General features: G+C 41.4%; 1 protein-coding gene across 4 annotated transcripts in view; it reads right to left on the reverse strand.

Moving 5' to 3' along the window:
- Nucleotides 1-52: 52 nt before the first annotated feature.
- slc35f3b (solute carrier family 35 member F3b) overlaps nt 53-26,206 on the reverse strand; it is a 47,938-nt gene continuing 21,784 nt past the window's right edge. The window contains exons 3-9 of one of the 4 annotated variants that reach the window (XM_061690430.1): nt 9,961-10,306; nt 6,738-6,780; nt 6,561-6,671; nt 4,301-4,426; nt 3,217-3,409; nt 3,046-3,135; nt 53-2,621 (exon numbers count right to left, since the gene is read on the reverse strand). In XM_061690430.1, the coding sequence (XP_061546414.1) occupies nt 2,380-2,621; nt 3,046-3,135; nt 3,217-3,409; nt 4,301-4,426; nt 6,561-6,671; nt 6,738-6,780; nt 9,961-10,306 (1,151 nt within the window). In that variant the 3' untranslated portion in view covers nt 53-2,379. Of the gene's footprint in view, nt 2,622-3,045; nt 3,136-3,216; nt 3,410-4,300; nt 4,427-6,560; nt 6,781-9,960; nt 10,307-22,962; nt 23,169-26,206 lie in introns of those variants that run through there. The other 3 variants (XM_061690432.1, XM_061690429.1, XM_061690431.1) reach the window with 3 other exon arrangements.

Consider the following 26,206-nt stretch of genomic DNA (forward strand, 5'->3'; position numbering starts at 1 on the left):
TAAAAAGTTTCACATTGGCAAGAATAAACCAAACCTAGACAATGGATGTACTGAAAAGTAATCTTTTATGAAGTATATGTGAATATACTTGAAGACCCTGCCCCCACCACCAGAAGATCAAATAAACCCATCATTTAATAATCACACCGTCCATTTTCCTTTCTCAAATGTGATAATCATACAGTATGTTGCATCTCAGTGTATAAAACCATCATTCCTTACAAAGGTTTACATTTATGTCTAGCAATAATTCCAAAGGAATACAATATTTGTTTTTATTGTCATTGAGAATGACAATGGGAAACCGTGCTCATGTACGCTGCTGTGAAAACAAAGGAGGCAGTGAAGTGGTCTTGACAACTCTGTGACGTCAGCGTCGGCTTGCCCTGCTTTCTGTCTCAACAGCAGCCAGATGTCAAAAAATATGAACGTTGTGGTATGTGGAGTCAAAAATGTATTTGTATTTGTATACAAAGAAAAAAAATGCAGATGAATACTTGTCTGCAGAAGTCTGTGGTGGCACTGTAAAAAGCAGATTGCACGGAGTGATGTTTATACATTCACAACAAGGCAGTTTCCAACTCTTCATTCGAGGCTCAGGTACATCTCCACTGGTAACTTGCCTCAAATGTATTAAATACAGTAAACAACAACAAAAAGATACAGAAGTTCATGTTTCTCCAAGCTACACTCACCAGCAACATGAGGTACGCGCCATCGAATTAGAGTCAATGCAAAAGCTCTCCACTTACTGTAAATCCTCAAATTGTCGCTTCCCCTCTAATAGATGCATCCACAAAAATAAATAGACACCGCATCTTAACTAAAATCCTCTTGTGCAACTACATTGCCTTTAACTTTTCTATCACTGATATCACTACGAAACGGTAGACATCTTTACTACAACACACACAACCTGCAGGGCAGGCATGGCATCTGTAAAACTGAAGTGCAGCTAAAGAGCTGAATATTTCTACATTAGTGCAAATTAATTAGAAAAACTGATCAAAACAAACAATGTATTGCAATATATGAGGTTATTATGGGCTATATGTTTTTCTTTACATACTACATGTACAATTATTGTAATTAGTATGGTTATAGGTATTATTTGTTAGCAATAATTGAAATTTGTAATGTATACTAGTATTTAATATTGTAACGCACCATAGATGCTTGGTACTCTGCAACTGAGTAAAAATAAAATTGCTCCTGGACACTATCAGAGGTAATACGGCAATTCTGCGTTTCGATGATAATAGAAATACTGCTTCAAAATGATTTAAAAAAACAAATAAATAGTTTTACACCACCGTAAACGACAACCACGAAAACTGACTTTAAATTTTCATACCTCTTGCCAGTGTCACTTTTTGATACAACTCCTGTATTAGGTGTACATTGTATACCTAATGAAGTGTCCAGTGAGTGGAATAGTAGAAAACCTATGCATCAATTGCATATAAAAATGAGATGTAGTGTACATTTGCTCTAAATGACTTCATTGTGCATGAGTTAAATGACCTAAATCCAAAGGGGGGCTCAGTGGAGTTTTGTTCACAGTGAATATCTAATTTCTTTCAGCCAAAGGTTATACTTAAACTACGTTTGACAGTAACCTTTAGAACGTTGGCTGAACTGAAAGCCATCTCACTTCATGACAGTCCAACCTAATCATGCATTGCACATTTTACTTTTCAGAGCTCTTGACTAAACTGCCAGCTTGAGCGGCGGGTGTCACCACTTCCACTTTTGAGAGTGGTTGCAACTTACAGTAGCCCCAGGAGAGCACATGAACGCAGGGGGCCAATCAGAGTGGTCCAAAAAAGGCTAAGGATGGAAAGAGGTGCAGTAAAAGCATGTTGAGCTCACACTGAGCCTCACATCCACATGGGCCTGTTCACAGTACATGAGCGAATCAGGTCGGCAGGTGTGAATGAACTACAAGCTGTTATATACAGTGCAAAGGAGGAAGGAATCGGTCACGACACCTGAGGGACGCCACATGCGGCCGCTCATTAATTTGCAGGCATTCAGCATTTGTAGACATTCGTCTTTGGATTGTTAAGCATGTGTTTTGTCTTACAGCAAGCCAGGTCCACAGTGTCGACCTTCCTCCTAAATAAAGCTGGCAAGTCTTCCCAGACGAAGGATGTGGTGAGCCAATGTCAAAACTGTAACTGTAACTTTATCTGTAGTACCTGGTTATAGCTTAAGTAAGAGGGATGCATCTGATTTGAGTCCATGCATCAACTCGATGATGGCAGACAATCTCTTCCTGGTCCAAATGTTACGGACAAAAGTTCACATCCAAGGAGGCAGCGTCAATGGAGGCCATTAAAGGTCCCCCCCACTGTGCCTCAGATGACATGGTCTCTGTCAGCGTGCAAATGTGGACATGGAGGTCCTAGCTCGACCCCTCCAGTTGAGCCCTGTGGAGGCCCCCGCCTCCGCGACGCCCTCAGACGGCTCGTCACGTTTGCGCAGCTTGGTGGTGAGCCGGATGATGCACTGGTCCCAGTCCTCTGGGAGGAGCAGCATGAGGAAGCCCAGACAAATGATGGAGACGGCGATGAGGCGCACTGTGTTGAAACTGATCTCACAAGTGTAGAAGTCCACCACTGGGAAAGGTGAGGAAGATAAGAACAATAATGAGGAATTTGGAAACATTTCTGTTAACTTGAAAACTGTAAAGTCCTTATGATGGGAAGTGCTGTCAAAATGTTATACTAATCTAACTGTGGGCCTAGAGCTACCGCAAACATTTTGGACTGGGTATTATAGTCATTATTTCAAGAAAAATAAAGAAAACACCAGAGCTTACTGATAAATCATACAAAAACTTAAGAACTACTTTTGATCTGGACGATTTTCCAGCAGCACCTTAACTCTGACAGACACACATAAAATAAAAATGATCGCCCATAATAATTACTATATTATATCTCTCGATCTCTGTGCATTGTCAAGCCAAAGAAATGTTTGACGGAGTCCTCTCACTGTAACTTAAATGCTAACATCTTTGACCTATACAAAGACACTTACTGGCGTTGACAGGAACACTTAAGACGATGCCAAGGGAGATAAAATTTGGATATGTTATGGCAATGCCAAAGTTGACCAGGATGTTGAAAGCTGTGCCAAGAAGCAGAATGAGAGCAACAGCACTTATAGGCAAAGAATGATAATAGATAAGATCACAGTGATTTTATTTACCAAAAAGCAGGGCTCCAACCCCACAGAGGTACCCCCAGGGGATATCACCTGGCGATTCAATGTACTCCACACGGGTAAAATATAGGACGACGGGCACAATGCTGATAAAAACAAAGTTGGCACCTCCCACAATAGTTAGAAAGAGCGCCGCCTCCCCGAATTTGGCACTGCCTAGGACCATCTTGAAGAGAACCTGGCAGGAAGGAGAGTTACTCATGAATGCACACAATGTGACCTCCTGTGGAGCAGCATAGAGGATGACCTTCATTGTATACAATTCATTAGGTACACCTGCACTGAGACAATCAAATATATTCATTACTTTCAGAGATGAATACTAGTGAGATGCTTTTTTTTTAATGGTTTTGGGTTTATTTGTTTCTATTGCAAATCCCTACCTCTAGTTTAAACATTTTACATTCTTTCTTCAAGAATTTCTCTATTGCAAGACCAATAAAGGCTTATTCTATTCGATTATCCTATTCACTGATGTAGTCACTGATGGTGTAGTGGTACACTCGCCTGACTTTGGTGCAGGCAGCGTTAATGGACTAAAACTTTTGGGGGGGAATAATAATAATAATTTGGCAGAAATGTCAATTCAACTTAGAACAAATCAGCTAAATTTCTCTCCAAATATTTTTTTCAAATACTTTTTTTTTTTTGGACTTATACGGCAAATTCTTACATTGGTTTATAACCACACACAATTCTTGATGGAAATTTACCTCGTGAGCAGTTTTTTTGAACTTATTAAGCTTCATGAAAGGGGCAAAATATGCACAATACCGCTTCATATTATTATGGAATGCATTTCGACATCACTGCAAACTCCTATCACAGTAATAAACATTGTTCGGTGTTATTTAGTACTTTCTGTTAAAAAGAAATAAAAAACAATTATTTGATAACTGATACAGGTCTAATATTGGATCTCATTAGATTTTTCTGGTTTACCTAATGAAATGGCTATTCAGTGTGAATTACAAATGATGAATTAGTAATGGAAGTTTAACATACAGTAGAAGTCAAGCTGTTTCGCGAACTAAAGCTCAATCCAACCATGGCTAAAAAAAAATTCTACCTTGTATAGTGCAGACATGGATGCTGAAGTAACGACCAGAGTGATGCCAATGACCGAGTGACTGTGGAAGCCATCGGCGTAGGTCATCATGACGATGCCTGCTATGGCCAAGATGGCCGCCACTATCTGTAGACAGATAAAGACTATTAACAACATGGCGTTCTCAGCGTGGTGACTTTTTGACCGCTGCTGCAGATGGCCTCCACTTTGTTGCGGTCTTAATTGATGCATGAGCTATTTCAAAGTCAGCAGATGAATCTCCTGTGGTGTTCTAGTACTTGATTGTCTTGCATTGATTTCCATTGTAAGCCATCATGCCAAAGCAGGAAGCACACCGTCCTCAAACAACCTCAAAGTAGCGCACGATAAATCCGAGATCGTACGTTTGTACAGGCCTCACTGTTATACAGATTGCAAGCAGGCATTGCTCCAGTTTAGTGGATTACTTCTGCATTAAGGAGGTGTCAGGAAGATAAATGGCCTGTGTGTTTGTACTGGGCCAAAACTCTCTTAACATCCCTCGCAGGCATGGCACCTTTGACAAAATGGTTCTCTCAGCACTGCAGGCCGCTTGTCAGTCAAGATGGAGGGCTGCCGCTAACTTCAAGGTCAACAACCTCATACTTTAATACAGTGCTTTATTTTGTTTGTCAGCATATTGTGGGCGATCAAAGGGGGAGAGGGGCATGACTCCATACAATATCGTCCACACCAAGGTCTACTAATTTATATTTATCACTGCACATATAGTGTATATTAACTGTTTGACCCACGGTATGGTAATTAAAAACAAATTGCATCATTTAGCATTTTTATGTCAACTGGTTTCACACAATTGTGTCTGATTATTTAAACAAAACAAAAATGGTTATTAATGGATCAACATGTTTATGTTATACAACAAAAGTTGCAGCATTTTCAACCCTTAAATATACTGTATTACTGCTGATATTGTTTTGAGAATTACATTGTTAATTTAATTATTGCTGTTCACATGTTGATACATAAGTAATGTGGATAATTTTCCTCAATTCTCTCAGAAAAAAATACTGTATTCAGTAAAGTGATCATGTAATATTAATGTGTTGAATTTACCATCTATCATTCTATCCAAGAGCTGTAATCCCAGACGTCGGAATTCACAATACAACGCAAGCGAGTCCATAGAATAGCGCTATCTGCTCATGCCGACAACATCACAGAGGGATGATGTAGCGTCTCTCTGCTCGTGCACGTTTGCTTGCGCACGCTCATGACAAACCGGTCCAGCATCCCCTGCATTGCTGCAGACATCCGAACTCTCCAATGTGTACCACCAAAGATAGACAGAAAGACGTATAAGAGAGGCTGTGGGTGGGAGAAGGAGAAGTAGGATTATATCTGGCATTCCTTCTTATGGACGCCTTTCATCGCACATAATGGGAAGAAGGAGAGATGTTTGAGTGGGTGTGTGAAGGGAACAGAAAAAAGGAGGAGGGGGCTCCATCCTGCAGAGGACGTGTGCAGGAAGGAAATACATTGGCTCACTGAGCTAAATCCTTCCCTTGCTCCCTCCGTAACACGTGCACGCACAGAGACACGCATGCGAGCACGTTTCAATTACACTGCAACATTTCCCTGCTGTGTGTGTCAACGTGTTGACTCAGGTGTTTTGGATCAATTAACAGAGAGTGACAGTAAATACAGACAGACCTGCATTGGTTGACTAAAACTAAGACAAACATTTGAAAGCGTTCATTTGTGCACGCCGCAGCACATGCTCTGATAATAATGTGGCAGTAGATATTCGAGACACTGTAAAGAGAATTTAGAGATTTGTTTCGAAATATTGTACATTATACATGTTTGAAGATAATTGCTAAAGAGAACTATGTAGAGGAGATATAGCATTAAACTGTTTTTCGCACTTTCAGTCTTCCTCATATATATTTTTTTTATTTTTACATTTTCTATGCCGGCAGGCTACTCATGTGGTCCTTGGGGGCTACCTGGTCCCTGTGAGCGCCATGCTGATGTATAGACTGTGCAACTACAGCAGGGGTCGGCAATCTTGCGGCTCCAGAGCCGCATGTGGTTCTTTCATCCTCTGAGACTTTGGAAAATAATGAATATTGAATTTCAATTTGCTTTTCGTTTTACCTTGTTCATTTTCCAAATGAGATTCTGCATTTGAAGATTATGGTGATCTTGTAACATTGAAATCAAACACTTTTGTTTTTCCTCGCTCCAAATTTGCACCAAACATGACCTGTGAACTCACTCTGACACCCATGAAGCGGTCTCGCAGTACAATCCAGGAGAGCAGGAAGACGAAGGCCTTGTTGCAACAGAAGAGCGCCGACACGTCAGTTGTGTTGATCTTCCTGAGGGCCTGCAGGTACAAGTAGTTGGTGAGGATCCACAGCAGTCCGAAGGGGGCCACCTTCGTAAAGAACACCTTGGGGGTCAGCCCGTCGTCCCCAAAAAAGCGGCAACACTCCCTATGCGGACACAAGACAGAGGGAGGGAATTTATTTTTAATATTTACAAAAATAAGCAATACAAGAGTGAATTGATTCTAAAATATGGTAAAGATTAGATTTTGGTATTATCTTGTACACTGTTTTTTGAGGGAAAATTGACAAGAGATTGCTTTGAAAAGAATAATAATTAAAAAATGGTAAATTAACATAAAAACAATGCATATTTGTATGAAAACAATATAGACAAAGTAATATACCATTTTATCACAAAAAAAGCTTGCGCATTGAGCCTCACTAATTTACATACTAAATTTGCCTATTTAAATCGACTAGATGAGAAAACAACATACATTATCATTGTAGTAATCTTCTTTAAAAAAGACAATCTGTGTACAGTTTCACTTTAACTTTTTCTGTTTATCATACACATTTAATCATATAATTAAAAAAGAACAACCTCAATTTTTTTCCACTTTATTCGAGAAAATGGAGCTGTTTTTTCCGCTACTTATTATTATAGTTAGTGTTTAGTATTTAATGCATTCTGCCGCAGCCCAGCGGAGGTAGATAATTGGCGAGCTGTGGAAAATGCTGACTATCATTTCTGACTGAGCGCAGGCTTTTGAGGTTTCCTGGCTCTGATTGTTGAACAACACATTTGGGTAAAGCTCCTGCGAAGGTGTGGTGGTGTGCAGCCAATAAAACAAGCATGTCCTTGAAGGAAGGACACGTGATGTTTTAAGATAACTTGTTTTGTGGCAACAAAGGGGTCTGAGTGTGTGTGTGAGTGCACGCGTCCTTGTTTGTGTTGTCTGATGGTAGGAGGAAGGAAGGAAGAAGTAGAGGTGTGAAGTGAAACTTCCTTTCCTAGAAGCAGTTGTCAAGCAGATCCATCACTTCTGCCAAATGTCGCTTGCATCTTGGGGTCTTTTTGAACAAGACTGCTTGATTTCTCCATAAATCAACGACAAATAGTCCAGAGGGATAAGCTCTGTACTTTACATGCTCTTGCTATATTCACACTGCAGGGCATGATGTCCAATTCGGATTTCTTTGTTAAGGCTGAAGTTTTTATGTAGTTGTTCACGTTACAAAAACAAATGCGACTTCTACTGTGGACGGGGTGAGTCTGTGATGTCACACGCATGCACACAAAACAGGTCGTGACATTATGCAAGCATCACAAATATGGAAGTAAATATGGCCTCTCGCATAGGTCTCATCATGACGCATTTGTGTCAATTTCAAGGATTTTGTGCAACTGGAGCCAACATTTTCTTGTATTTATCAGTTCTAAACCTTTTCTCCACAAATCCTCCTTATCCATGTCTGCCTGTCATCTGCATCTTCTGCTTTAACTCTGCAGGTCTTCCCTCACCACATCCAGTAAAATCCTCATTGGCCTTCCTCTTTGGCTCCGTTTCCAGCCTCCTCCTACCCCTACATCCACTGTCCCAATCAATCTGACCTCTCAAACCAGTCTGTGCTGTCCCTCTGATCAGCTCATTCTTGATCCTGTCGGTCCCAAGAGGCATTTTCAACTCTGTCACCTCCAGCTCTGTCTCCTGCCTTTTGGTCATTGCTACTATCGCCAAACAATACGACATGAATGGTCTCACTGCTGTCCTCTAATCCTTTCCTTTCCCTTTCGCTGTCACTGATCATCACTCCTGACACTTCCCTCCACACACTCCATCTCTCTTCCTCACCTCTCTTCCACACTTCCTGTTACTCTGAACAGTTAATACCAAGTACTTCAACTCCTGGACCTTGGCAACCTCTTCTTCTTGTAACCTTACCATTCCACTGGCCTCCCTTTCATTCACACACATACTCTACATCATCACACACATACTCTACAGCGACTGACCTTCATTCCTTATCTCTCCAGTCCAACAACGACAATAAATACTGGAATATGCTTGCCAGGCCAGCATTTTTGTCAAACGAAAAAGAAGCACGACATGAATGAACAACAGCTGCATGTCCTCCAAGGTCAGCATGCAAACTCCACTCTGAAAGGCTCGAGGTTGGGAGTTTCAAAGCTGCATCCTAACACCGCCCTTCTTGCTGTAAGCAAACTATGCTAACCCCCTGCACCACCCCATTAAAGTGTTAGCTACACTCATTGGAATGGAGAGTAGTAACAAGAAACAATTTGATAACTGAGAAGACGGCAAAATTAAAACAGAAGTTTGGTTGGGTGAGGGAGCTGTCTCATGCGAGGCAGAAGAAGGACGGAGCAGATGCGTTGTGAAGAAGGCTGCTGAGGGTCAAATACTTTGGTTGTGCTGCCTCAGCAATGGGGATATTAGCTCCAAAGATTCTAACAGCTTGCAAGTAAGTACAAAATGGAATATCAGACAAGCAGTACTTCAATGAGGCAACACAGTAAAAAAAAAGTGTTTATGAAGGCCATCGATGTCAGGGATGTTGGACAAAGAACAATGGACTCTTTGTCTCTTTCAACATGATTTTGCCCCAGTGCACAAAGAAAGGTCCGTAAAGGCATGCTTGGATGGGTTTGGTGTGGAAGAACTTCAGACCTCTGGCTTCAACACATTACTATACAGTACTATAGTCTGTATGAACGGACAAAAATGACCACAGACACATAGCATTGCCTATCGTCCGCCATGTTGACTTCCTGTTGCTGTAGTGGCCGAGTGCGCTAATACTTCTTTGGTGGGGTGCACGCATACCTATAATAGCATTCCCCCTCCCCAATCTGGTCAAAGTCAGCAAAGGCCCAATTCTTGGATATCTCTAACATTACATGACATTACATGATGAAAAACATATTTTTTTAAATATAAAACAATCCAATGAAAAACAGGAAGTACGGCATTCACTTGTGTCAAGTGACCATGTGTTCTTATTACACCACTGCGCAAACTAGTTCATTGCACGCTATTCGTAACCTCGAAACAATGTATGTTGGCGAGGACACGCAAAAACTTTTTTACTAACCCTCTGCGACCCACCCATTATGGGTCCGCCACCCGCTTTTGGGTGTCGACCCATCAGCTGAGAATCACTCGTCTAACAAACGTTCAAGCAGTCTTCTTGTGCTACACTGGCGCAATTAAATTTGACCTTAAGAGGTTTGTTCATGTATGGTGCATGCTTTTATTGAGTGGATTTCCTGCATTTCAACATGGAGCTTCCATTGTGTCATGTTGTGTTCTGTGCACTCACCTTAATCTCTGTCTGGCCGTTTGCCTTTCCGGACTCTTGCACAGGTGGCCGACGTAGTAGAGCGGGAAGAAGAGGCAGTTCCAGGTGGTGGCGAACCAAGTGAGGATGAAAGGGGCGTCAAAGTGCTTAAAGGTCAGCTTGGCCAGCTGGGTGGAGCCTGCCCACGACGAGCAGACGCACATCACCATGGCGACACCCCACAGGGCCTTCCGCACCTGCACTGCCGTTATCCGGATGCAGCAGTGCAGCTTCCGCCTGGTGGAGTTCGATTCAGGACCCGCCGCACCCGCCACCGACTGAACATCTGGGCCACTGTGTGCCACGTGCTCCCTGGGCCGCTCTTCCCCTGAAAATGTCATTGACAGGTACTCAAGTTAACACTGCTAATCTAGTCTCTGGATATTTTTCGTTTTTCTTTTTTCTTTTTTGCAAAACTCTAAACTGCGACAATATTTGGTAATGTAGTTTTATTGTAGCTGGTCTGTACCATCATGTGATTTCACAATCCTGTTTGAAAGACTTTATAAACAGTTAAAAATAATTGATAATGGAACCCTTATTTGCTTTCCAATTTAATAAGTATTTATAAAGCTTTTTAAAAAAAGAAGTAATTTGTAAACCATTTCTAAATCCTTTAAGAATACATCCACATAGACTTATATCTTTATTAAGCAAGAACTAGTTCTTCATCATGGAACTCTTACGCTACAAGACTTGGTTTTATTTAGTAAAATACTGTATATCTTAGCATAATGCATATTTGAGTAAGAAATCTCCACTTTAATACAGAGTAGCGGCTGTCATCCAGCTCTTTTTCCGGAGTGTGTAACTGCAGTTCAACATGTCCTGCCCTATTCTGGATAAAAATAGCTGCTGTCACACTTTAATTGGCCTTGGTAATCGATCAGACATCTGAGTTCAAACGGTACTGATCGAGTATGACAGGCTGTATAGCCAAACAGAGGGCAGGAGAGGGCAACTTTGATACACTTAGTACAATCCTACTGTGACGTGTGTGATTTTTTGTTTTGGATCGCATTACAAAAAGAACCACTTAGCAACATCTCTTATCACGGCAGCCTGCATAATTTTATTTCAAATGTTTCAAGTTCATGCTACTACATTTTGCTCTGTGCTGATCTTTTAGCACTCAAGTTCACTTGGGTCCCTGAGACACGTTGAAGTCATTATACCTTAAACGTGATACTCTTTTTATGAAGGACAGTTATTCTGTTAATTTGGTAATTCAAAATCATGAAAGCAGTCTTAACTGTGGCCCCCATGAAGTGACAAACAGTATTATTCGACACTTCTGTCCGTGCTATTTAGGTCAGAACTAATCTTCTTCCAACTTTCAGGTAATATTGTTTTGAATCTCAAATAAAACCCTGTTGATTTGAAATGAAATGTTGTACAAGAGAGACAAGGTTATTGGAGTCAAATAACTGTGAAGCACCCTTCTCCATTTTCAATTAACTTCAATATTTCATTTAATTATACCTTTTGAGGATTTATGTCTATATATATATATATATATATATATATATATACTTTGTAAATAATAAATAATGAACAAAAAAATCTCCTGCAGCTCCTCTGCTGCAAGTTAAAAATGAAGTGGGGTTTCCGGAGGTAATGATGTGCCTTGTGCACAGTAATCTGCACTCGACACGGCTGACTTGAATACAGAGCACACTTTAAAAAAGCCTCAGCGAGATACTTAAGTACTGTTTGAATAAATTCAACGTATATCAATTCCAAGCTTAATTTAACCATATAAATACGTTTATCATCTAGCAGGGAGGAAAGCAGCAAAAGTAAATCAAATCTGCCTTGTTTCATCTCTGCCGTTTAACTTTATGGTGTACATATGGAGATGTGTGTCATCACCTCATCTGCAAGATGTGCTGTGAATGAGAGACGTCATTCATCGCGGCCACTGAAGCGCTTCGTTCTTGGTGGTCGGCCTGCGTGTGACCTTGCCAGGCGGTCTCATCACATCACAGATTAACTCCCTATCATCTTCCATGCTAATGCCCTCGGCTTCCCCGGTGTTGCCGCGCTGAATGAATGCGCCGAAGAAGAGTGCCTCTCTGTTTATCCTTAGCGAAAAAGAACCAAAGTGATGCAATGGAATGAAATTCTATTGTGCTTTTTGGGCGGGAGACAATGCTGAACAATAATCCTCTGGGCTGCATTTGGCAGCAATGAAAGCTGATTCGAGACGAATTAAGTTTCTCTATTCTGAGCTCCGAGAGCTTTCTGTCACTCTGAAGGTCGTGTCTTGTTTATGACGGCTACTTTTTTTCCTTCCCGGGCCTCCACGGCGCATCCTGTGGACCTGTATGCTGCAGTTTAATCCTTCCAATCCAGCGGAGGCCCCCTGTGGAGGTACTTTTTTGTATTGTCACAAAGGATGCACTCCTGACTGTCATTATATCATAACTTTGCTCGTACAATTCAACCACTGATTAAAGCTGCAGCCGAGACATCAGTGTATACTCATGTGTCAGCCCACAGATGCAATAACTCAATTATTTAAAGAGGACATACTTATTTTACACTTTTACAATTGGCTTGACAGTGACTAATGTTGCCGTAACAACCTCTACTAGCAGGAGTGAACCATGAGTGTGTGTGTGAGCAAGACACAGAGAGAGAGAGAGAGAGAGAGAGAGAGAGAGAGAGAGAGCGAGCGAGAGAGAAAGAGAGAGAGAGCGAGAGAGAGAGAGAGAAAGAGCTAATGACATTAGGAGCCATAACCACCATGACAGAGTGTCGACTTCTTTAACAGCACTATGATGAATTGAAAGTTCTTCACCTTATCACATTTGAATCAAAGGTTGTGGACACGAAGTGATAGTATTGCGCGGCAAACACTTTCGACATCCCTTGCCATTATCTGAGTAGTTTTACATTACTTAACTTGGTTGACTGATGGTAAATGCTGCCTTTCGCGCCAAATACAGAAATATGGTGAAATACTCCAATATGGTGTCAGGATTTCACATCATTTAACAAGGAAATGCATCTTCTTCCTACCTTCACTGATCATTGTTCGACATCAAAACAAAAACCCCATTCATTTTTAATACTTTCATCTATAATCTAACACAGGAAGGTCATTCACTAAATGGAACTAGTCACCTCTCTGACAGTCAGTTCTCCGATGTTCTACTGATCAAACTGTTAAGGATCATTCTCTCATACTAATAGAATAACCCTATTCATTTCAAAAACATGCATTAATTGGAGACTCTAAATTGCCCGTAGGCATGACTGTGAGTGCGAATGGTTGTTTGTTTGTATGTGCCCTGCGATTGGCTGGCAACCAGTTCAGGGTGTACCCCGTCTCGTGCCCGATGACAGCTGGGATAGGCTCCAGCACGCCCGCGACCCTAGTGAGGAGAAGCGGCTCAGAAAATGGATGGATGGATGGATAATGGCAAGGCAAAATCGATTTGTTTTTGTTTTGGGGGGGGTGTTCATCTCGTTTTGGAAAGGAGCTCTTCATTGAGAATGCTGGTACAGTCTGACAGTCAGACATATTAGTTAATTATTTTCCTCTCGACACACTTTGACCTTCTTAGCTCAGCAGACATGTTTGTGTTTATTGTGCCCTCTAAAGTGAAACACAAGTTGTTAACAGGCTTCTGGGAAATAGCAGGAAACACGAGAAGAGTATTTGGTATCGTTTAGATGAGCCCTGAATCCAGTTTGACAGCTGCACGACTTCACCCTGTCACCCTGACGACACCGAAGCATGAAGGCCAGTGAAATTCAAAGGTTAAGGTGAAAGACAAAGGAACATGTTTTTAACCTTTATCTGGAACTTTAACAGAAATGTATTTGGTTTTATTGTTATTATTAAATGATGATTTGTCAGCATCTCATAGCGCATCGTTAGATTCAGTAAATATGATGCTATGATGAAGCAGTCTGATTAGCATGTCCTGTAGATTTATCTACATCAACTAGCCTGTTTCCAGCCCCCTTTTTTCCCCCATTTCACATCACGCTCTCCTGCTTCTAATTCCCAGGCATCTCTCTGACCCACCCTACAGTGACTGCAGTGCAGATCTCGCTTGCTTATAGCTGCAAGTCCAACAATGGTGCAAGCAGAGCCCAACCTGACTGCTTCCACTTAGAATTCCTCTTTCCCACCGACACCTATCTCTATTTTTATTGTAACTTTGTTACCTTCTAGAAAAAAAAGGATACAGTTGCACGGGAAATAATAGAAGTGTCAGCAGAGTTTTGGTGGACCACAACTGAAGTCAGGAAGGGGTCGGTCTGTTTATTTGTTGGTCTGGTGGAACTCTTCGGTGATAGGAAGAGTGTGATGCCGCCGCAGTTTGACAACAACTTTGAACTTTTCATTTTGCCCTACCATCTGTTTGGTAAGAATGAGGATATGCATGAAGCCTAGGCATGAAGCCATAGTGTTGCTCGCAAATACTCACTTCTGTCCTGAGTCTAGCCTCCACTACTCTTTGCCATAACTTCATCGTGTGCCTCATCAACTTTATTCCTCTATAGTTCCCACAGCTCTGCACATCACAGAGTCCAAAGCAAACATGGTGAAGCAGCATTTAGCTATTATGCTGCACACAAATGGAATACGTTGCCAACAGAAGTGACGTCATCCCCAAGTGTGCATGTTTTTAAGTCCAGGTTAAAAACTCTTCTTTTTTTCCCATGCTTTTTAGAGCATTTCCACTTTTAAATGATATTTCTTGCACTGTAAGCTGTTTTAATTGTATTTGTATTTTATTTTATTTATTTTTTTCTCTTTGTTTTACATGTTTATAAGCTGTTTTTTTCTTTGTTTTTAAATGCTTTGAATCATGTAAAGCACATTGAGTTACCTTGTGTATGAAATGCGCTATATAAATAAATTTGCTTTGCTTTTTTCTTAAAAATGGGCACCAGCACACTTTTCTTCCATTCCTCAGGCATCTTCTCACGCACTAGAATTCTATTGAACAAGCTGGTCAAAAACTCCACAGCCACCTCTCCTAGATGCTTCCATACCTCCACAGGTATGTCATCAGGGCCAACTGCCTTTCCATTTTTCATCCTCTTTAATGCCTTTCTAACTTCCCCCTTACTAATCATTGCCACTTCCTGGTCCACCACACTTGCCTCTTCTACTCGCCCTTCTCTCTCATTTTCCTCATTCATCAACTCCTGGAAGTATTCTTTCCATCTATCCAGCACACTAATGGGACCAGTCAATACATTTCCATTTCTATCCTTAATCATCCTAACCTGCTGCACATCCTTCCCATCTCTGTCCCTCTGTCTGGCCAACCTGTATAGATCCTTTTCTCCTTCTTTAGTGTCCAACCTGGCATACATGTCATCATATGCCTCTTGTTTGGCCTTTTCCACCTTTACCTTTGCCCTACATCGCATCTCAATGTATTCCTTTCACCTCTCCTCAGCCCTCTCAGTGTCCCACTTCTTCTTAGCTAACCTTTTTCCTTGTATGATTTCCTGTACCGTGAAGTTCCACCACCAAGTCTCTTTCTCTCCTTTCCTGCCAGAAGATACACCAAGTACACTCCTGCCTGCCTCTCTGATCACCTTGGCTGTAGTGGTCCAGTCTTCTGGAAGCTCCTCCTCTCCACGAGAGCCTGTCTCACCTCTTCCCGAAAAGCCGCACAACACTTTTCCTTTCTCAGCTTCCACCACATGGTTCTCTGCTCTGCCTTTGTCTTCTTAATCTTCCTCCCCACCACCAGAGTCATCTTACACACCACCATCCTATGCTGTCTAGCCACACTCTCCCCTACCACTACCTTACAGTCGGTAACCTCCTTCAGGTTACATCGTCTGCAAGATGTAATCCACCTGCGTGCCTGTACCTCTGCTCTTGTAGGTTACCCTATGTTTCTTCCTCTTCTGGAAAAAGTGTTCACTACAACCATTTCCATCCTTTTTGCAAAGTCTACCACCATCTGTCCCTCCAAGTTCATTTCCTGGATGCCGTACTTACTCTGCCGCCCCTGCCTTCCCTGACATCATGTCTGTGACCTTGAAGGACCAAGAAACTATTTCCTCATCACTTGTTACTCCCCTGACCAGACCAGCTGCTTCAACACATGATCCAGGTCAGCGCAGTTGGTCTTTTTGGGTTAGCTGCAAACTGACAAAAGACACTAACTCCTTCAAGATGTAACATTTAGATTTCCTCTATTATTTGCTGGAAGACTCACCTATTTGCAGTGTTATTGGGCTTTTTCAAATGCTCAAAATGCCACAAGATGTCACCAAAGCCCAGTTTAATGTAAATATAGAGCTTTAGTGCCATCTTGTGGTATCTTGGTGCCAAAGAACTATGTTGAACTGAGGGGAGGAGCTTCTAATAGACAGACCAAAGCCCTGGCTAAACTAAAAATAGTGCTTTGGGATCAGTTTGTGACATCTATAGGCAATTCCAAATGTTTTTTGGGGGGGCACGAATAACTCATTGCTAACTATAGTACTATACAGCTGGCAACACCTCCCAGGAAGCCCTCTAAACATTTAACACACAAATGCCCACCATAGTCTATAATGATAATCATTTGTGTTATCATTAAATCTTTTTTTTGTTGTTGCAAATCTTACTATAGCCCTCTGATGACTTTAACTGAAACAGAAACAAGGTTTCTCTCACGGTTTAAAGGAATGGCAACCCAGTAATGGAAAGGCAACCACAATAAAAGGTCACTGACCGTGGAAAGACACTAAATCACAAGGACATGAATCTGGAATCTGCACAGAAGTTACATGTATTTATTAAGTACTTTGTGTTTACAAATTGGAGTAAGGATGTGCATAATTAATTGACTATTGATAATTGATCATTAAGAATTTGTCTGTCTACACAGTGGCATGTGTTGCCCCTCAAATATTTGTATACGCGAATCTGTGAACTTGTAGCTCCCCATGGGTCTACCTTTCCACTATTTATTTATTTATTTATTTTTACTCTTAAAGGCCACTGTTTCTCTTTATTCATGTTTGGCAGTGTGTGCAAGACAAAGGCTGCGTGATTTACAAGTCAAATCACATTTGTTTGTAGCATCACTCTCTCCATTTAAATTGACAAGGACTCTAAATGGGTAGAGGGAAGGACGGTGAAAAGCAAGTCGGGGAAAAGACAGCAAAGTATTCGTGGTGGGTGCATGCCAGACAGTTAACAATCTCAAATGCCAATTATGACTCTGAACTTATTTTTTTGTTATAAAAACATTTTTTTTTTCTTTTCTTGAAATGTTGTTCCCCCCCCCAAAAAAACAAACAAAATTGGTTTAGTAGGGCTGGATGCTTCTGTGCCTTCCCCCAGCCACATGTTCAGCGCCACAGTATCAACTTAATGTTTGTAATCCTCTAGTGAAATAGCTACAATTTAGTTTTGTTTTTTTTAGATATTTCATTAAGTCAACTAATTTGCTGCCCATGGAAAATAAGCACTACGAGTGCAATGTGGAGTGTGGCCATTTTGAAATTTAAAAAACTGTGAAATTCATGGTTGCTGCAATATACCCATAGTATAACATGGATGTAAATGAAGTGAGGCTCCACAGGCTGGCAAAGTTTGTGCATGAGCAAACTGCGTACTACCTCCTAACCAAGACTGCCAAGCTTTATTGTTCATTGGCAACATCTGATGTTTTGTTCAAGAAGACATATGGCACTTAATTGTGTTAATGATACTCCTGTAGACTAATCTGAGATCTTTTCTTTGATTAAGCGTCTCAAATTATTAGGCGGGTACCAATTACTAAATGCTTTTATGTTTTTTTTCCAATACCGTGTTTTGTATAATTGTCGTAGGACAGCAGAACTGCTCAGTCTGTCACGCTGTAAATTTGAAGAGGATAAACAGCCTTCCTGCACCCTCACTAAAGCGTTCACATCTCTTAACTGCGAGTTTGGGATTTAAATGTTAGCCTTTATGGTAGTTTTTGTCTCCCATGGAGTGTTACAGATGATGTTTTTATGCAATATTTTAAGTCACACTATGTGGATTAATTTCCTACAGGCAGACTCACATCACAGTGAGACTGAGATTAATAGATGGGTCACATTGGTGCATTATCTGCCCACAAAGTTTAATGTGTACATGCATCAAAAGAAAAATAACACATCCACAATTGAAAATGTTGATCGATGGGGACATTTGGCTATGCAGTAATAAAACACCGGCATTCAGCCTCAAATAAACTCGAACAAAATAACAATATTAAAACAATTCAATTGTCCAATACAATTGTTCATTATGCTAACAAATGGCCATTTATTGGCCTCTTTATAAAAATAATAACGCTGCCCTTCTGTAACTTGTAAGGATCAACTAGAGTATGAGATCGTCTAGTAAATTGAATAATGTTAGTAAGAAAAGCAGATGACTCACTGGAAATCAATTTCTCATGTCGATGCTACTGTATGCAACATCAGCTTGGACCAACAGCTCGGACATCATTTAATGGATATCATGTGGTCAAGACAAATGGAGCCCTGTGGGAAGGTTTGATGCGGTGAATTAAGACGGCACTCCTGAGGCACACGTAATCTCTCTGTTCAGTTATGAAGCATAAAATAGGTTTTCAAGACAGGGCCTTGAGTGAACTTCTACTGACATAGGAGGAACGCTGCTATTCCCCAAAGGCACAATCACTAGAGAGACGTTTAAGAGGAAATCAATAGCTAAGCTTTGCCTGGTTGTATTTCTCACAGAAGCACACAGTAAGCGTAAAGATTCCAGAAAATATGAGTGAATCAAACATGCCTACAAATTGAATTCCAAGTAACAAACCATAGCAGTAATAAAAGCATATGAGTATGGGACCATAGCAAGGCTAAAACAAACAAACAAACAAAAAAACTTCCTGTAACAGATCATAGCAGTCAACAATAACTTTGACCTGTGTTGCAACTTTCATTTAAACCCACGTGCATTTTATAATAGTAAAGCAAGGCAAATGAAAAAAAGAATTATAGCCACTGGATGAACTCAATCAAAGGGCAGAACTACAATACACATTATATGTACATTTGCTGGATTTTCAGTCACTGTTCATGTAGTTATTGGCTGGTCTACATGTGGAGGGCAAAAGTATCACAGTAGTCAGTTTTTGGTGCCTTGCACAACTGGGGTCCTCTTGAATTTGGGGTCACTAAGCACAAGCTGCATCAAGTAGGTATTATCACTGATTTTATGTAAGTCTGCATATTTCAATAGCGCACACATTTACAAGCACAGAAATAGAACCGCTGTTGCAGTGCAGAAACAAACGTTCTGAGATTGTCGTTGTTACGTAAGAAGCGGAATCTCTTGCTCCCGTGTGATTCCCTTTTTAAAGCGGCTGCCGACCGCTCGCATCCTAAGTCGTGTGCAGCCTGCACTTCCTCACTGACGCAATTTACAGTGCCCCGTCAAACACACACTTAAAAATTTGGACGATTGCTACCGTTAATAATCTTGCTGTCTCAGGCAGGCCCCAGGAATGATTCCTGCACTAATCTTTGTAAATTTTTTTGTATAATCAAGCAGCGTTATTTTAGGGCATTTCCTCAACTGATGATCAAGTGTCTAGTCAATATCGTCATATATAATACCAATAGGCGGCACTCTGGGCGACTGGTTAGAGCGTCAGCGTCACAGTTCTGAGGGACGGTGTTCGATCCCCGGCCCCGCCTGTGTGGAGTTTGCATGTTCTCCCCGTGCCTGCGTGGGTTTTCTCCGGGCATTCCGGTTTCCTCCCACATCCCAAAAACAAGTCTCTAAATTGCCCCTAGGTGTGAATGTGAGTGCGAATGGTTGTTTGTTTATGTGTGCCCTGTGATTGGCTGGCAACCAGTTCGGGGTGTACCCCGCCTCCTGCCCGATGATAGCTGGGATAGGCTCCAGCACGCCAGTGACCCTGGTGAGGAGAAGCGGTTCAGAAAATGGATGGATGGATGGATAATAACAATATTACACCAAATAAAATTGTACATAGGTGTAAATGTGTGTGGAAATGGATGTTTGTCGATATGTGCCCTACAATTAGCTGTCCAGTCTCGCCCAAAGTCAGCTGGAATAGGCTCCAGCTCACCTAGGACAAGCGCTAAAGAAAATGGATGGATAGTTGGAAAATACTAAAAACAAATAATAATAATATTTTTTTCAATAGTGTAATTTTCATTCAAAGGTTTTTGCCAACAATCTAAGTTCAATACCTTGTTGAAACTGCAAGAAAACAAACCAAATATAAATCCTGAGGCTCCAAGCTCAACATCTTCACATTAAAATCCACAAGCCAACTGTAAACTAAATAGAGTAGATATTCAGATTGAGATTCTTCTGATTCTGGTAGAGAAATGCAAGCAAATCAACGCGAATGCAGTCTAACAACACTCAACATTGACTGTGCATTTACGTCTAGTGCAGTGTTTGACACAAACTAACCAGAACCAAATGGTCGAGCTCAAAACTTGACCGTCTTTTTCTTGGTCACGTTCTGTTTTGATATCGATGGCAGCCTGTTTAGGCAGTAGAATAATTGCCCCTCTCTGCAGGTTGCTATATGTTGTGACATTCAGTGTCAAAAAACAAAACAATAGCAGTAACAAACCATAACAATCCCAAATAGCTCCTGGTAACTAACCATAGCAGTAAAATTGCAGCCATATTGAATCATGCCAACATAAAGTAATCCACAGCTAAAAAGACTCACCACAGATTATGTCAGCGTGGGAAACCAAATTCCATTCGGTTAACAATAGTCTGTTATAACGTTGTTGAATTATTCGCAGCGAACCAACTTGAACCTTGACGAACTTTCCACTTTTTCTTTTTTGACATTAATGGCAGCCCTTTAAGGCAGCAGAATAAGTACGGTTGCGTTGTCAAAGAACTTGCAGTAACGAATCATATGTAGCAGAAGCAAAGCACGCCCCTTGCTTGCCCTCATTAGGTTCGCGAATGAGCCGTAACCTATCCATCTTGGACTGGTCACCAGCCAATCACAGACCTCATTCTCACTCACATTCTGACAATTTAGAATAGTCAAAGAACATAACATGCATGTTTTTGGAATGTGGACGGAAGCTGGAATACCTGCAGAAAACCCATGTAAACATAGGGAGAACACTTACTGTAAACTCCGTACAGGAAGGCCAGAGCTTTGGAAATTCAGAGATTCGAACCCCAAACCTCAGGACAGTGAGGCAGACGCGCCAACCACTTAATCGCTATGCTGCAGTAAGGAACCAATGTCAGTATGGTGTTGAGTGCCACCGACTAGCTAAAACGACACTCGACACTGAATACAGCAGCCTGGGGAACCCAACTCCGTTCACTTAACGACAACCTATACAACATTCTTTGGAATAAAGAATAAATAAGTATACTTATCTTGCCCAGATCTTGGGTGGGTAGCCAGAAAGTCTTTGTGAAACAACTGCAATATATTCAAAAGTTTATTTGATACTGACTTAACACCAGTACTCATATTCTAACAGCTGGTTGATGCAATATTGATGAAATTATTATTCAGATATATTTTCACAAGACTACAGATGGTGCAACAACAGGAGCCCAAACAAGTCAGTAAGATTCTAAAGAAGGCAGCCAGCTGAAGTAGGGCCTGTTAGGACTCCTGTAAGAGTTGAAATGATGTAAACAACTCAAGTTTTAGTGAATTCTCTTGGGAAAAAAACTGCATTTTATTCCTATTACTAAACCGTGTCACAAGTTCAGCATGTTTATTCATCTAACCTACTGTCAATGCACACACAAGCAGCTATAACTGGAGATAGCACAGTGCTTATCTAATAGCAACTATAAACACACAACACACAAATCATTGCCTTCGTTTTAAATTTTTCTTGGAGATGCGAATTAGCTTGAGAGTATTTTACATGCACTCGCTTTTAGATGTTCTGTCAAATCAGCTGCCAATTCTATTTTGGATACATGTTCATTGCAGCACTCTCGGCAACACCGGGACATTCCCTCTGTGCTGAAGCTGACAAATACACTAATAACATTTCACCTTTTTCCAGCAGTAAAGTCTGAGTTAGGATGCCAGGTAGACAACTGAACATAACTGAAGCTTGGGGACATGTTAGATGTTGCTGGTGATGGATGCAGCACAGCAACAACACGCCACAAGAGAGACATGTGTTGTTGCCCTTACTAATATAAATGTTCAAACTGGTCTCCTGTGGGTACAACATAGCTGGCGGAGAGAGACCGAACTCAACTATGAACAATTCTGAAGAGTGCACAACATTTGTTTGTGTTCTGGCTTCAGCGCCAGGATGCAGGCTGCAGACTGGGGAGGGAATCCCTGCTGCAATAACAACCTCACATCTGGAGCAGCCCATTGAGCAGAGGTGCATGTGTGGCTAATACTGGCAATGTGCACAATGCACAATGGAATGAGACGCAAGACAAAAACGCTATCAATAATTCTGCCTGTACAAAGACTGCCATGCCCTTGAGCAAAGTGCTGAACCCGCAAGCAACTTGCTGCATGCTGTGCCATTGGCATCTATTTGTCCAAATGTGTGAATTGGTTTCTGTGTTGATACAATGCAAACAGAATTCCACCTCATGGTATTCTAGTATGAATATTTTTCTATCTATAATTACAGCAGTTGTCAATCAGTATTGCGGTTGTCAGTACATGTAGTTACAATTACAAATTGCCTTAACTTATTGTGTATCTTTCTGAAATCTGAAAGTGCAACTCAGTCTTGTATTTGATCTCATTATTGGATGTGTGCCTATTTTTTATTTATTTATTTTTTGACCATGAGTGATTAAACTTGTCGACATCAGTCTAAATGTCACATTAGATCTAACTCGTTTTTTTAGCTGTACTATAGTCAATACATTCGAATCGTAAAAGTTTTCTTTAAAAAAAAAAGGAAAGAAAAAATGCATCAAGAAACGCTCGTGGCTGGCTGTCCGCCCCATGCAGCGTCAACGTCCATTTATGCGCCCTGCCCAGTGCCTACCTTCCACTTTGGTGAGGGTGAGCACCGGACTGTTGCAGGCGGACAGCGGGGCGACCCTGGCCGAGTGTTTCTTCATGATGCCGAGCTCGGGTGGGATGAGCTCCGGGAAGCGCTTCGACTACATCCCTGAAGCGGATTTTAGCCCCAGACCGGACCTCTTGACGGGACACTTGCCGTACCAGGAGCTGGTGTCCTTGCTCCTTCCATCTAACTCCCCCCGTCCCCCCGTCCCCCCCCCCACAATCCTGCTGTAGCGATCACTCCGTCCTCCTCCCAGTAGGACACCCCCCCCCCCCCCCCAACTCCTCCTTCGAGCCCTCCCTCCCCAAATGAGTCCGTTCGCCCGGTGCAGGTCTCTCCTCACGTACCGTTTGCTGCAATTCGCCCAAAACCCCCCCCCCCCCCCTACCCCCCCCCCGGGGGACGAGTGTGCAATAGCCTACTGCAAAATTCTAGTGTCCATTTTTCTTGTACACAGAATACTGTATGCACATGATGCAAACACACTGTATCAAAACTAATGCTTACTTGACTGATTACTTGATCTTAAAAGCAACTTAGTAACGTTACTGATGACGAGATTTCAAAAGTAACTAAAGTAAATAACAAGTAACTTTTTAGTGGCAGGAATATCACTTATCCACAGTACAAAAAGAGCATTAGCTTAACTGTACCTGTACAGAATGACGTCATCAACATGCACCAATATTAGTGTTGTTGAAGCCACCTTAAATTAACTACTTAGTGCACGTGTGCGCATCTGAAGTGACTCTGCACTGGTGTGTGAAAGCCGCTGAGTGTGAGCACGCCTGAAGGAAGCTCCACTGAATAATTCACTCGAGCACCAATCCCCTAACCCTGTCTAACTAGGACAGGGAGCTCTAAAAAAGACTTTTGTGTCCAGAGCAACGCTGACGTCCCTCACCAGTCACGTCCAGCTCCCTCGTGGTTGGAACGCACCGGGAACTACCATACAGCAGCGCGTAGAGTGTTTGGTGCTTTTGGTCTCAGTTGAAATCCTATTGCTGTGTGGTCACAGTGAGGCATCCCATGAGCGTGTGCGACTTCCACCCCAGGAAGTAGAGGGCCATCTGTGTTTGGGAGAGACTGCTGTCAGCTTCCTCCGTTAGTAGAAGAGCGGGGTGCAAGAAAGGGATGGATGAGATTGGCGGATCCCAGACAGTGACTCATAGACTATTATGTGTGAGCACGGAGGAGGATCAAACTGCTCTGGGATGTCACATGACAACACGCTCACTCGCATAGACACGCGTGTGCGAATAGAGGCGAGTGTATAGTCAAGCAAGGGCAAAAATATGTTCAAATGTTCAAATTATTTACACTTCCTGACATACATTACTGTGCAAACTTGCACCACTAGCTTTGTTCTCAGATGACCCTTTTCACAGAAAGGATTTTGAAATAATGCCCAAAAATAAAACGACAGACTCTGCTAGAAAGCTTTTCCGTGTTTAAAGTAAACGATTAATAAACTAGCTATTGCCACTGAACAACATTGCTCTCTGTCAGTAACACATAAAACCTGCTGGGTGAAGGCGACCATCTTAGAACAAATTCAAACAGAAATAGAGGAAGTGCGTGTGAGTGCACGTGTGTGTTGCTTGAAAAAAATGTCATTATGTTGTGTTGATTGCACAATCATGTTTATTCTATTGGTTGCTCAAACAAAGCACATTGGTTTGACCTCCAGTCTATTGCCTCGTAAGACCGCTTGAGTCTGCCGTCAAATTCAATGGGAAGCCAACTGCGATAAATGCCAATGTTTTTATTTTCTTGTTTTTTTAGCCCAAGGCTCCAAAGCTGGATTTCTCTTTAGTAGCATATCAATATGATAGAAAACATGGTTTCATGTACAGTACTTCATCACTTGTGACTTGCAGCAGCTCATTCATATAAACTATTAGTGTACTAGAAGGGAACACATTTATCCATAATCACATTGTCTGACTCTGATGATTGTCTGGACTCTGATGATTGGACCTGTACTCACATTTCACTCTTACATATGTGCTCTTTACTGTAATATTTTACTTACTGGATGGGCAGGGAGAAAATTAGGTGGCCTTAAAAATCGATTTTTATTGATTAAGCATACATGAACAGAGTGCTTGATTTGACAGAAGACTGGTAGTAAGAGTGACGAAATATCCACGCACCTGTGCTTAATAGTATAGTACAGTATTTTTTCTACTATAGTTGACTCTAAGAGTTGAATTATCACCATATTTAAAATAAAAAAACACAATCATAAAAAGCTGTGGCAGTTATGTAGTTATTTGACGGGGATCATGATTCAAAACTTACCTTAACAACTTTAGCACAGAACATTCACTCTTGCACTTGTCTGCATCATTAATTTCCTAAAAAGAAAACAAACTAATGTTGTTGCACTTTCTGAAAAAGGAAATATTAAAGCTGTTTATCAAATATACAACTTTCGTATTTTTTTTGTGTCTTCATGATTTTGTTTACTGCTAGCAGTTTTCTTTTTCATTAAAACACCACTAAATATGTTCTAAAAGCTCATCAGTTTTATGTTTTACATTATATTCCCTGACTTTACCAAATGTGAACGAAACCGTGATCTTAAAACCAAGGTAAATACTCAACTGTGCTTTATGGTGTACCGTCAAGTGATTATACATTTATATGGTTTCTCAGTCAGCGTTTGGCTGGCAACCAGTCTAGTGTGTAACCCGCCTTTTGCCAAATGTTTGATGGGATAGGCTCCAGCTCACCCACGACCCTGGTGAGCATGAGCACTGTACAAAATCAATGGATGGATGGATTCACAGTTACAGTATAAGTGGCGGTCTGAGAGCAACCATAACTATGATGTGGCCCGTGATGAAAACAAGTTTGAGACGCCTGCTTTCAACTGTCACACGGGCAAACACATGCGACTCGCAGTGACTCTTTTGTCACCCGGCATTACACAGGATTGTTATAATTTTCTTGAAACCAATACAAGGGTATGAAAATCCAAGAAGAACGTCATGGGAATCGCTGACCATACAACAATCTGACTAAGGTTGTACAGAAATTATATCTATTTGATTGACATATAGAGTTTGTAATACTATACATAAAACAGATTAATATGGAACAATGTGCCTAATCGTAAAATTTCATTTTTTGGTATATAGCACCTATTTTTACTGAATTCAGCTTTAATGTTTTTGCAGCGCGGCACGGTGGACGACTAGTTAGAGCGTCTGCCTCG

This window comes from Phycodurus eques, chromosome 11, assembly GCF_024500275.1.
Source record: "Phycodurus eques isolate BA_2022a chromosome 11, UOR_Pequ_1.1, whole genome shotgun sequence".
NCBI classification, from domain to species: domain Eukaryota; kingdom Metazoa; phylum Chordata; class Actinopteri; order Syngnathiformes; family Syngnathidae; genus Phycodurus; species Phycodurus eques.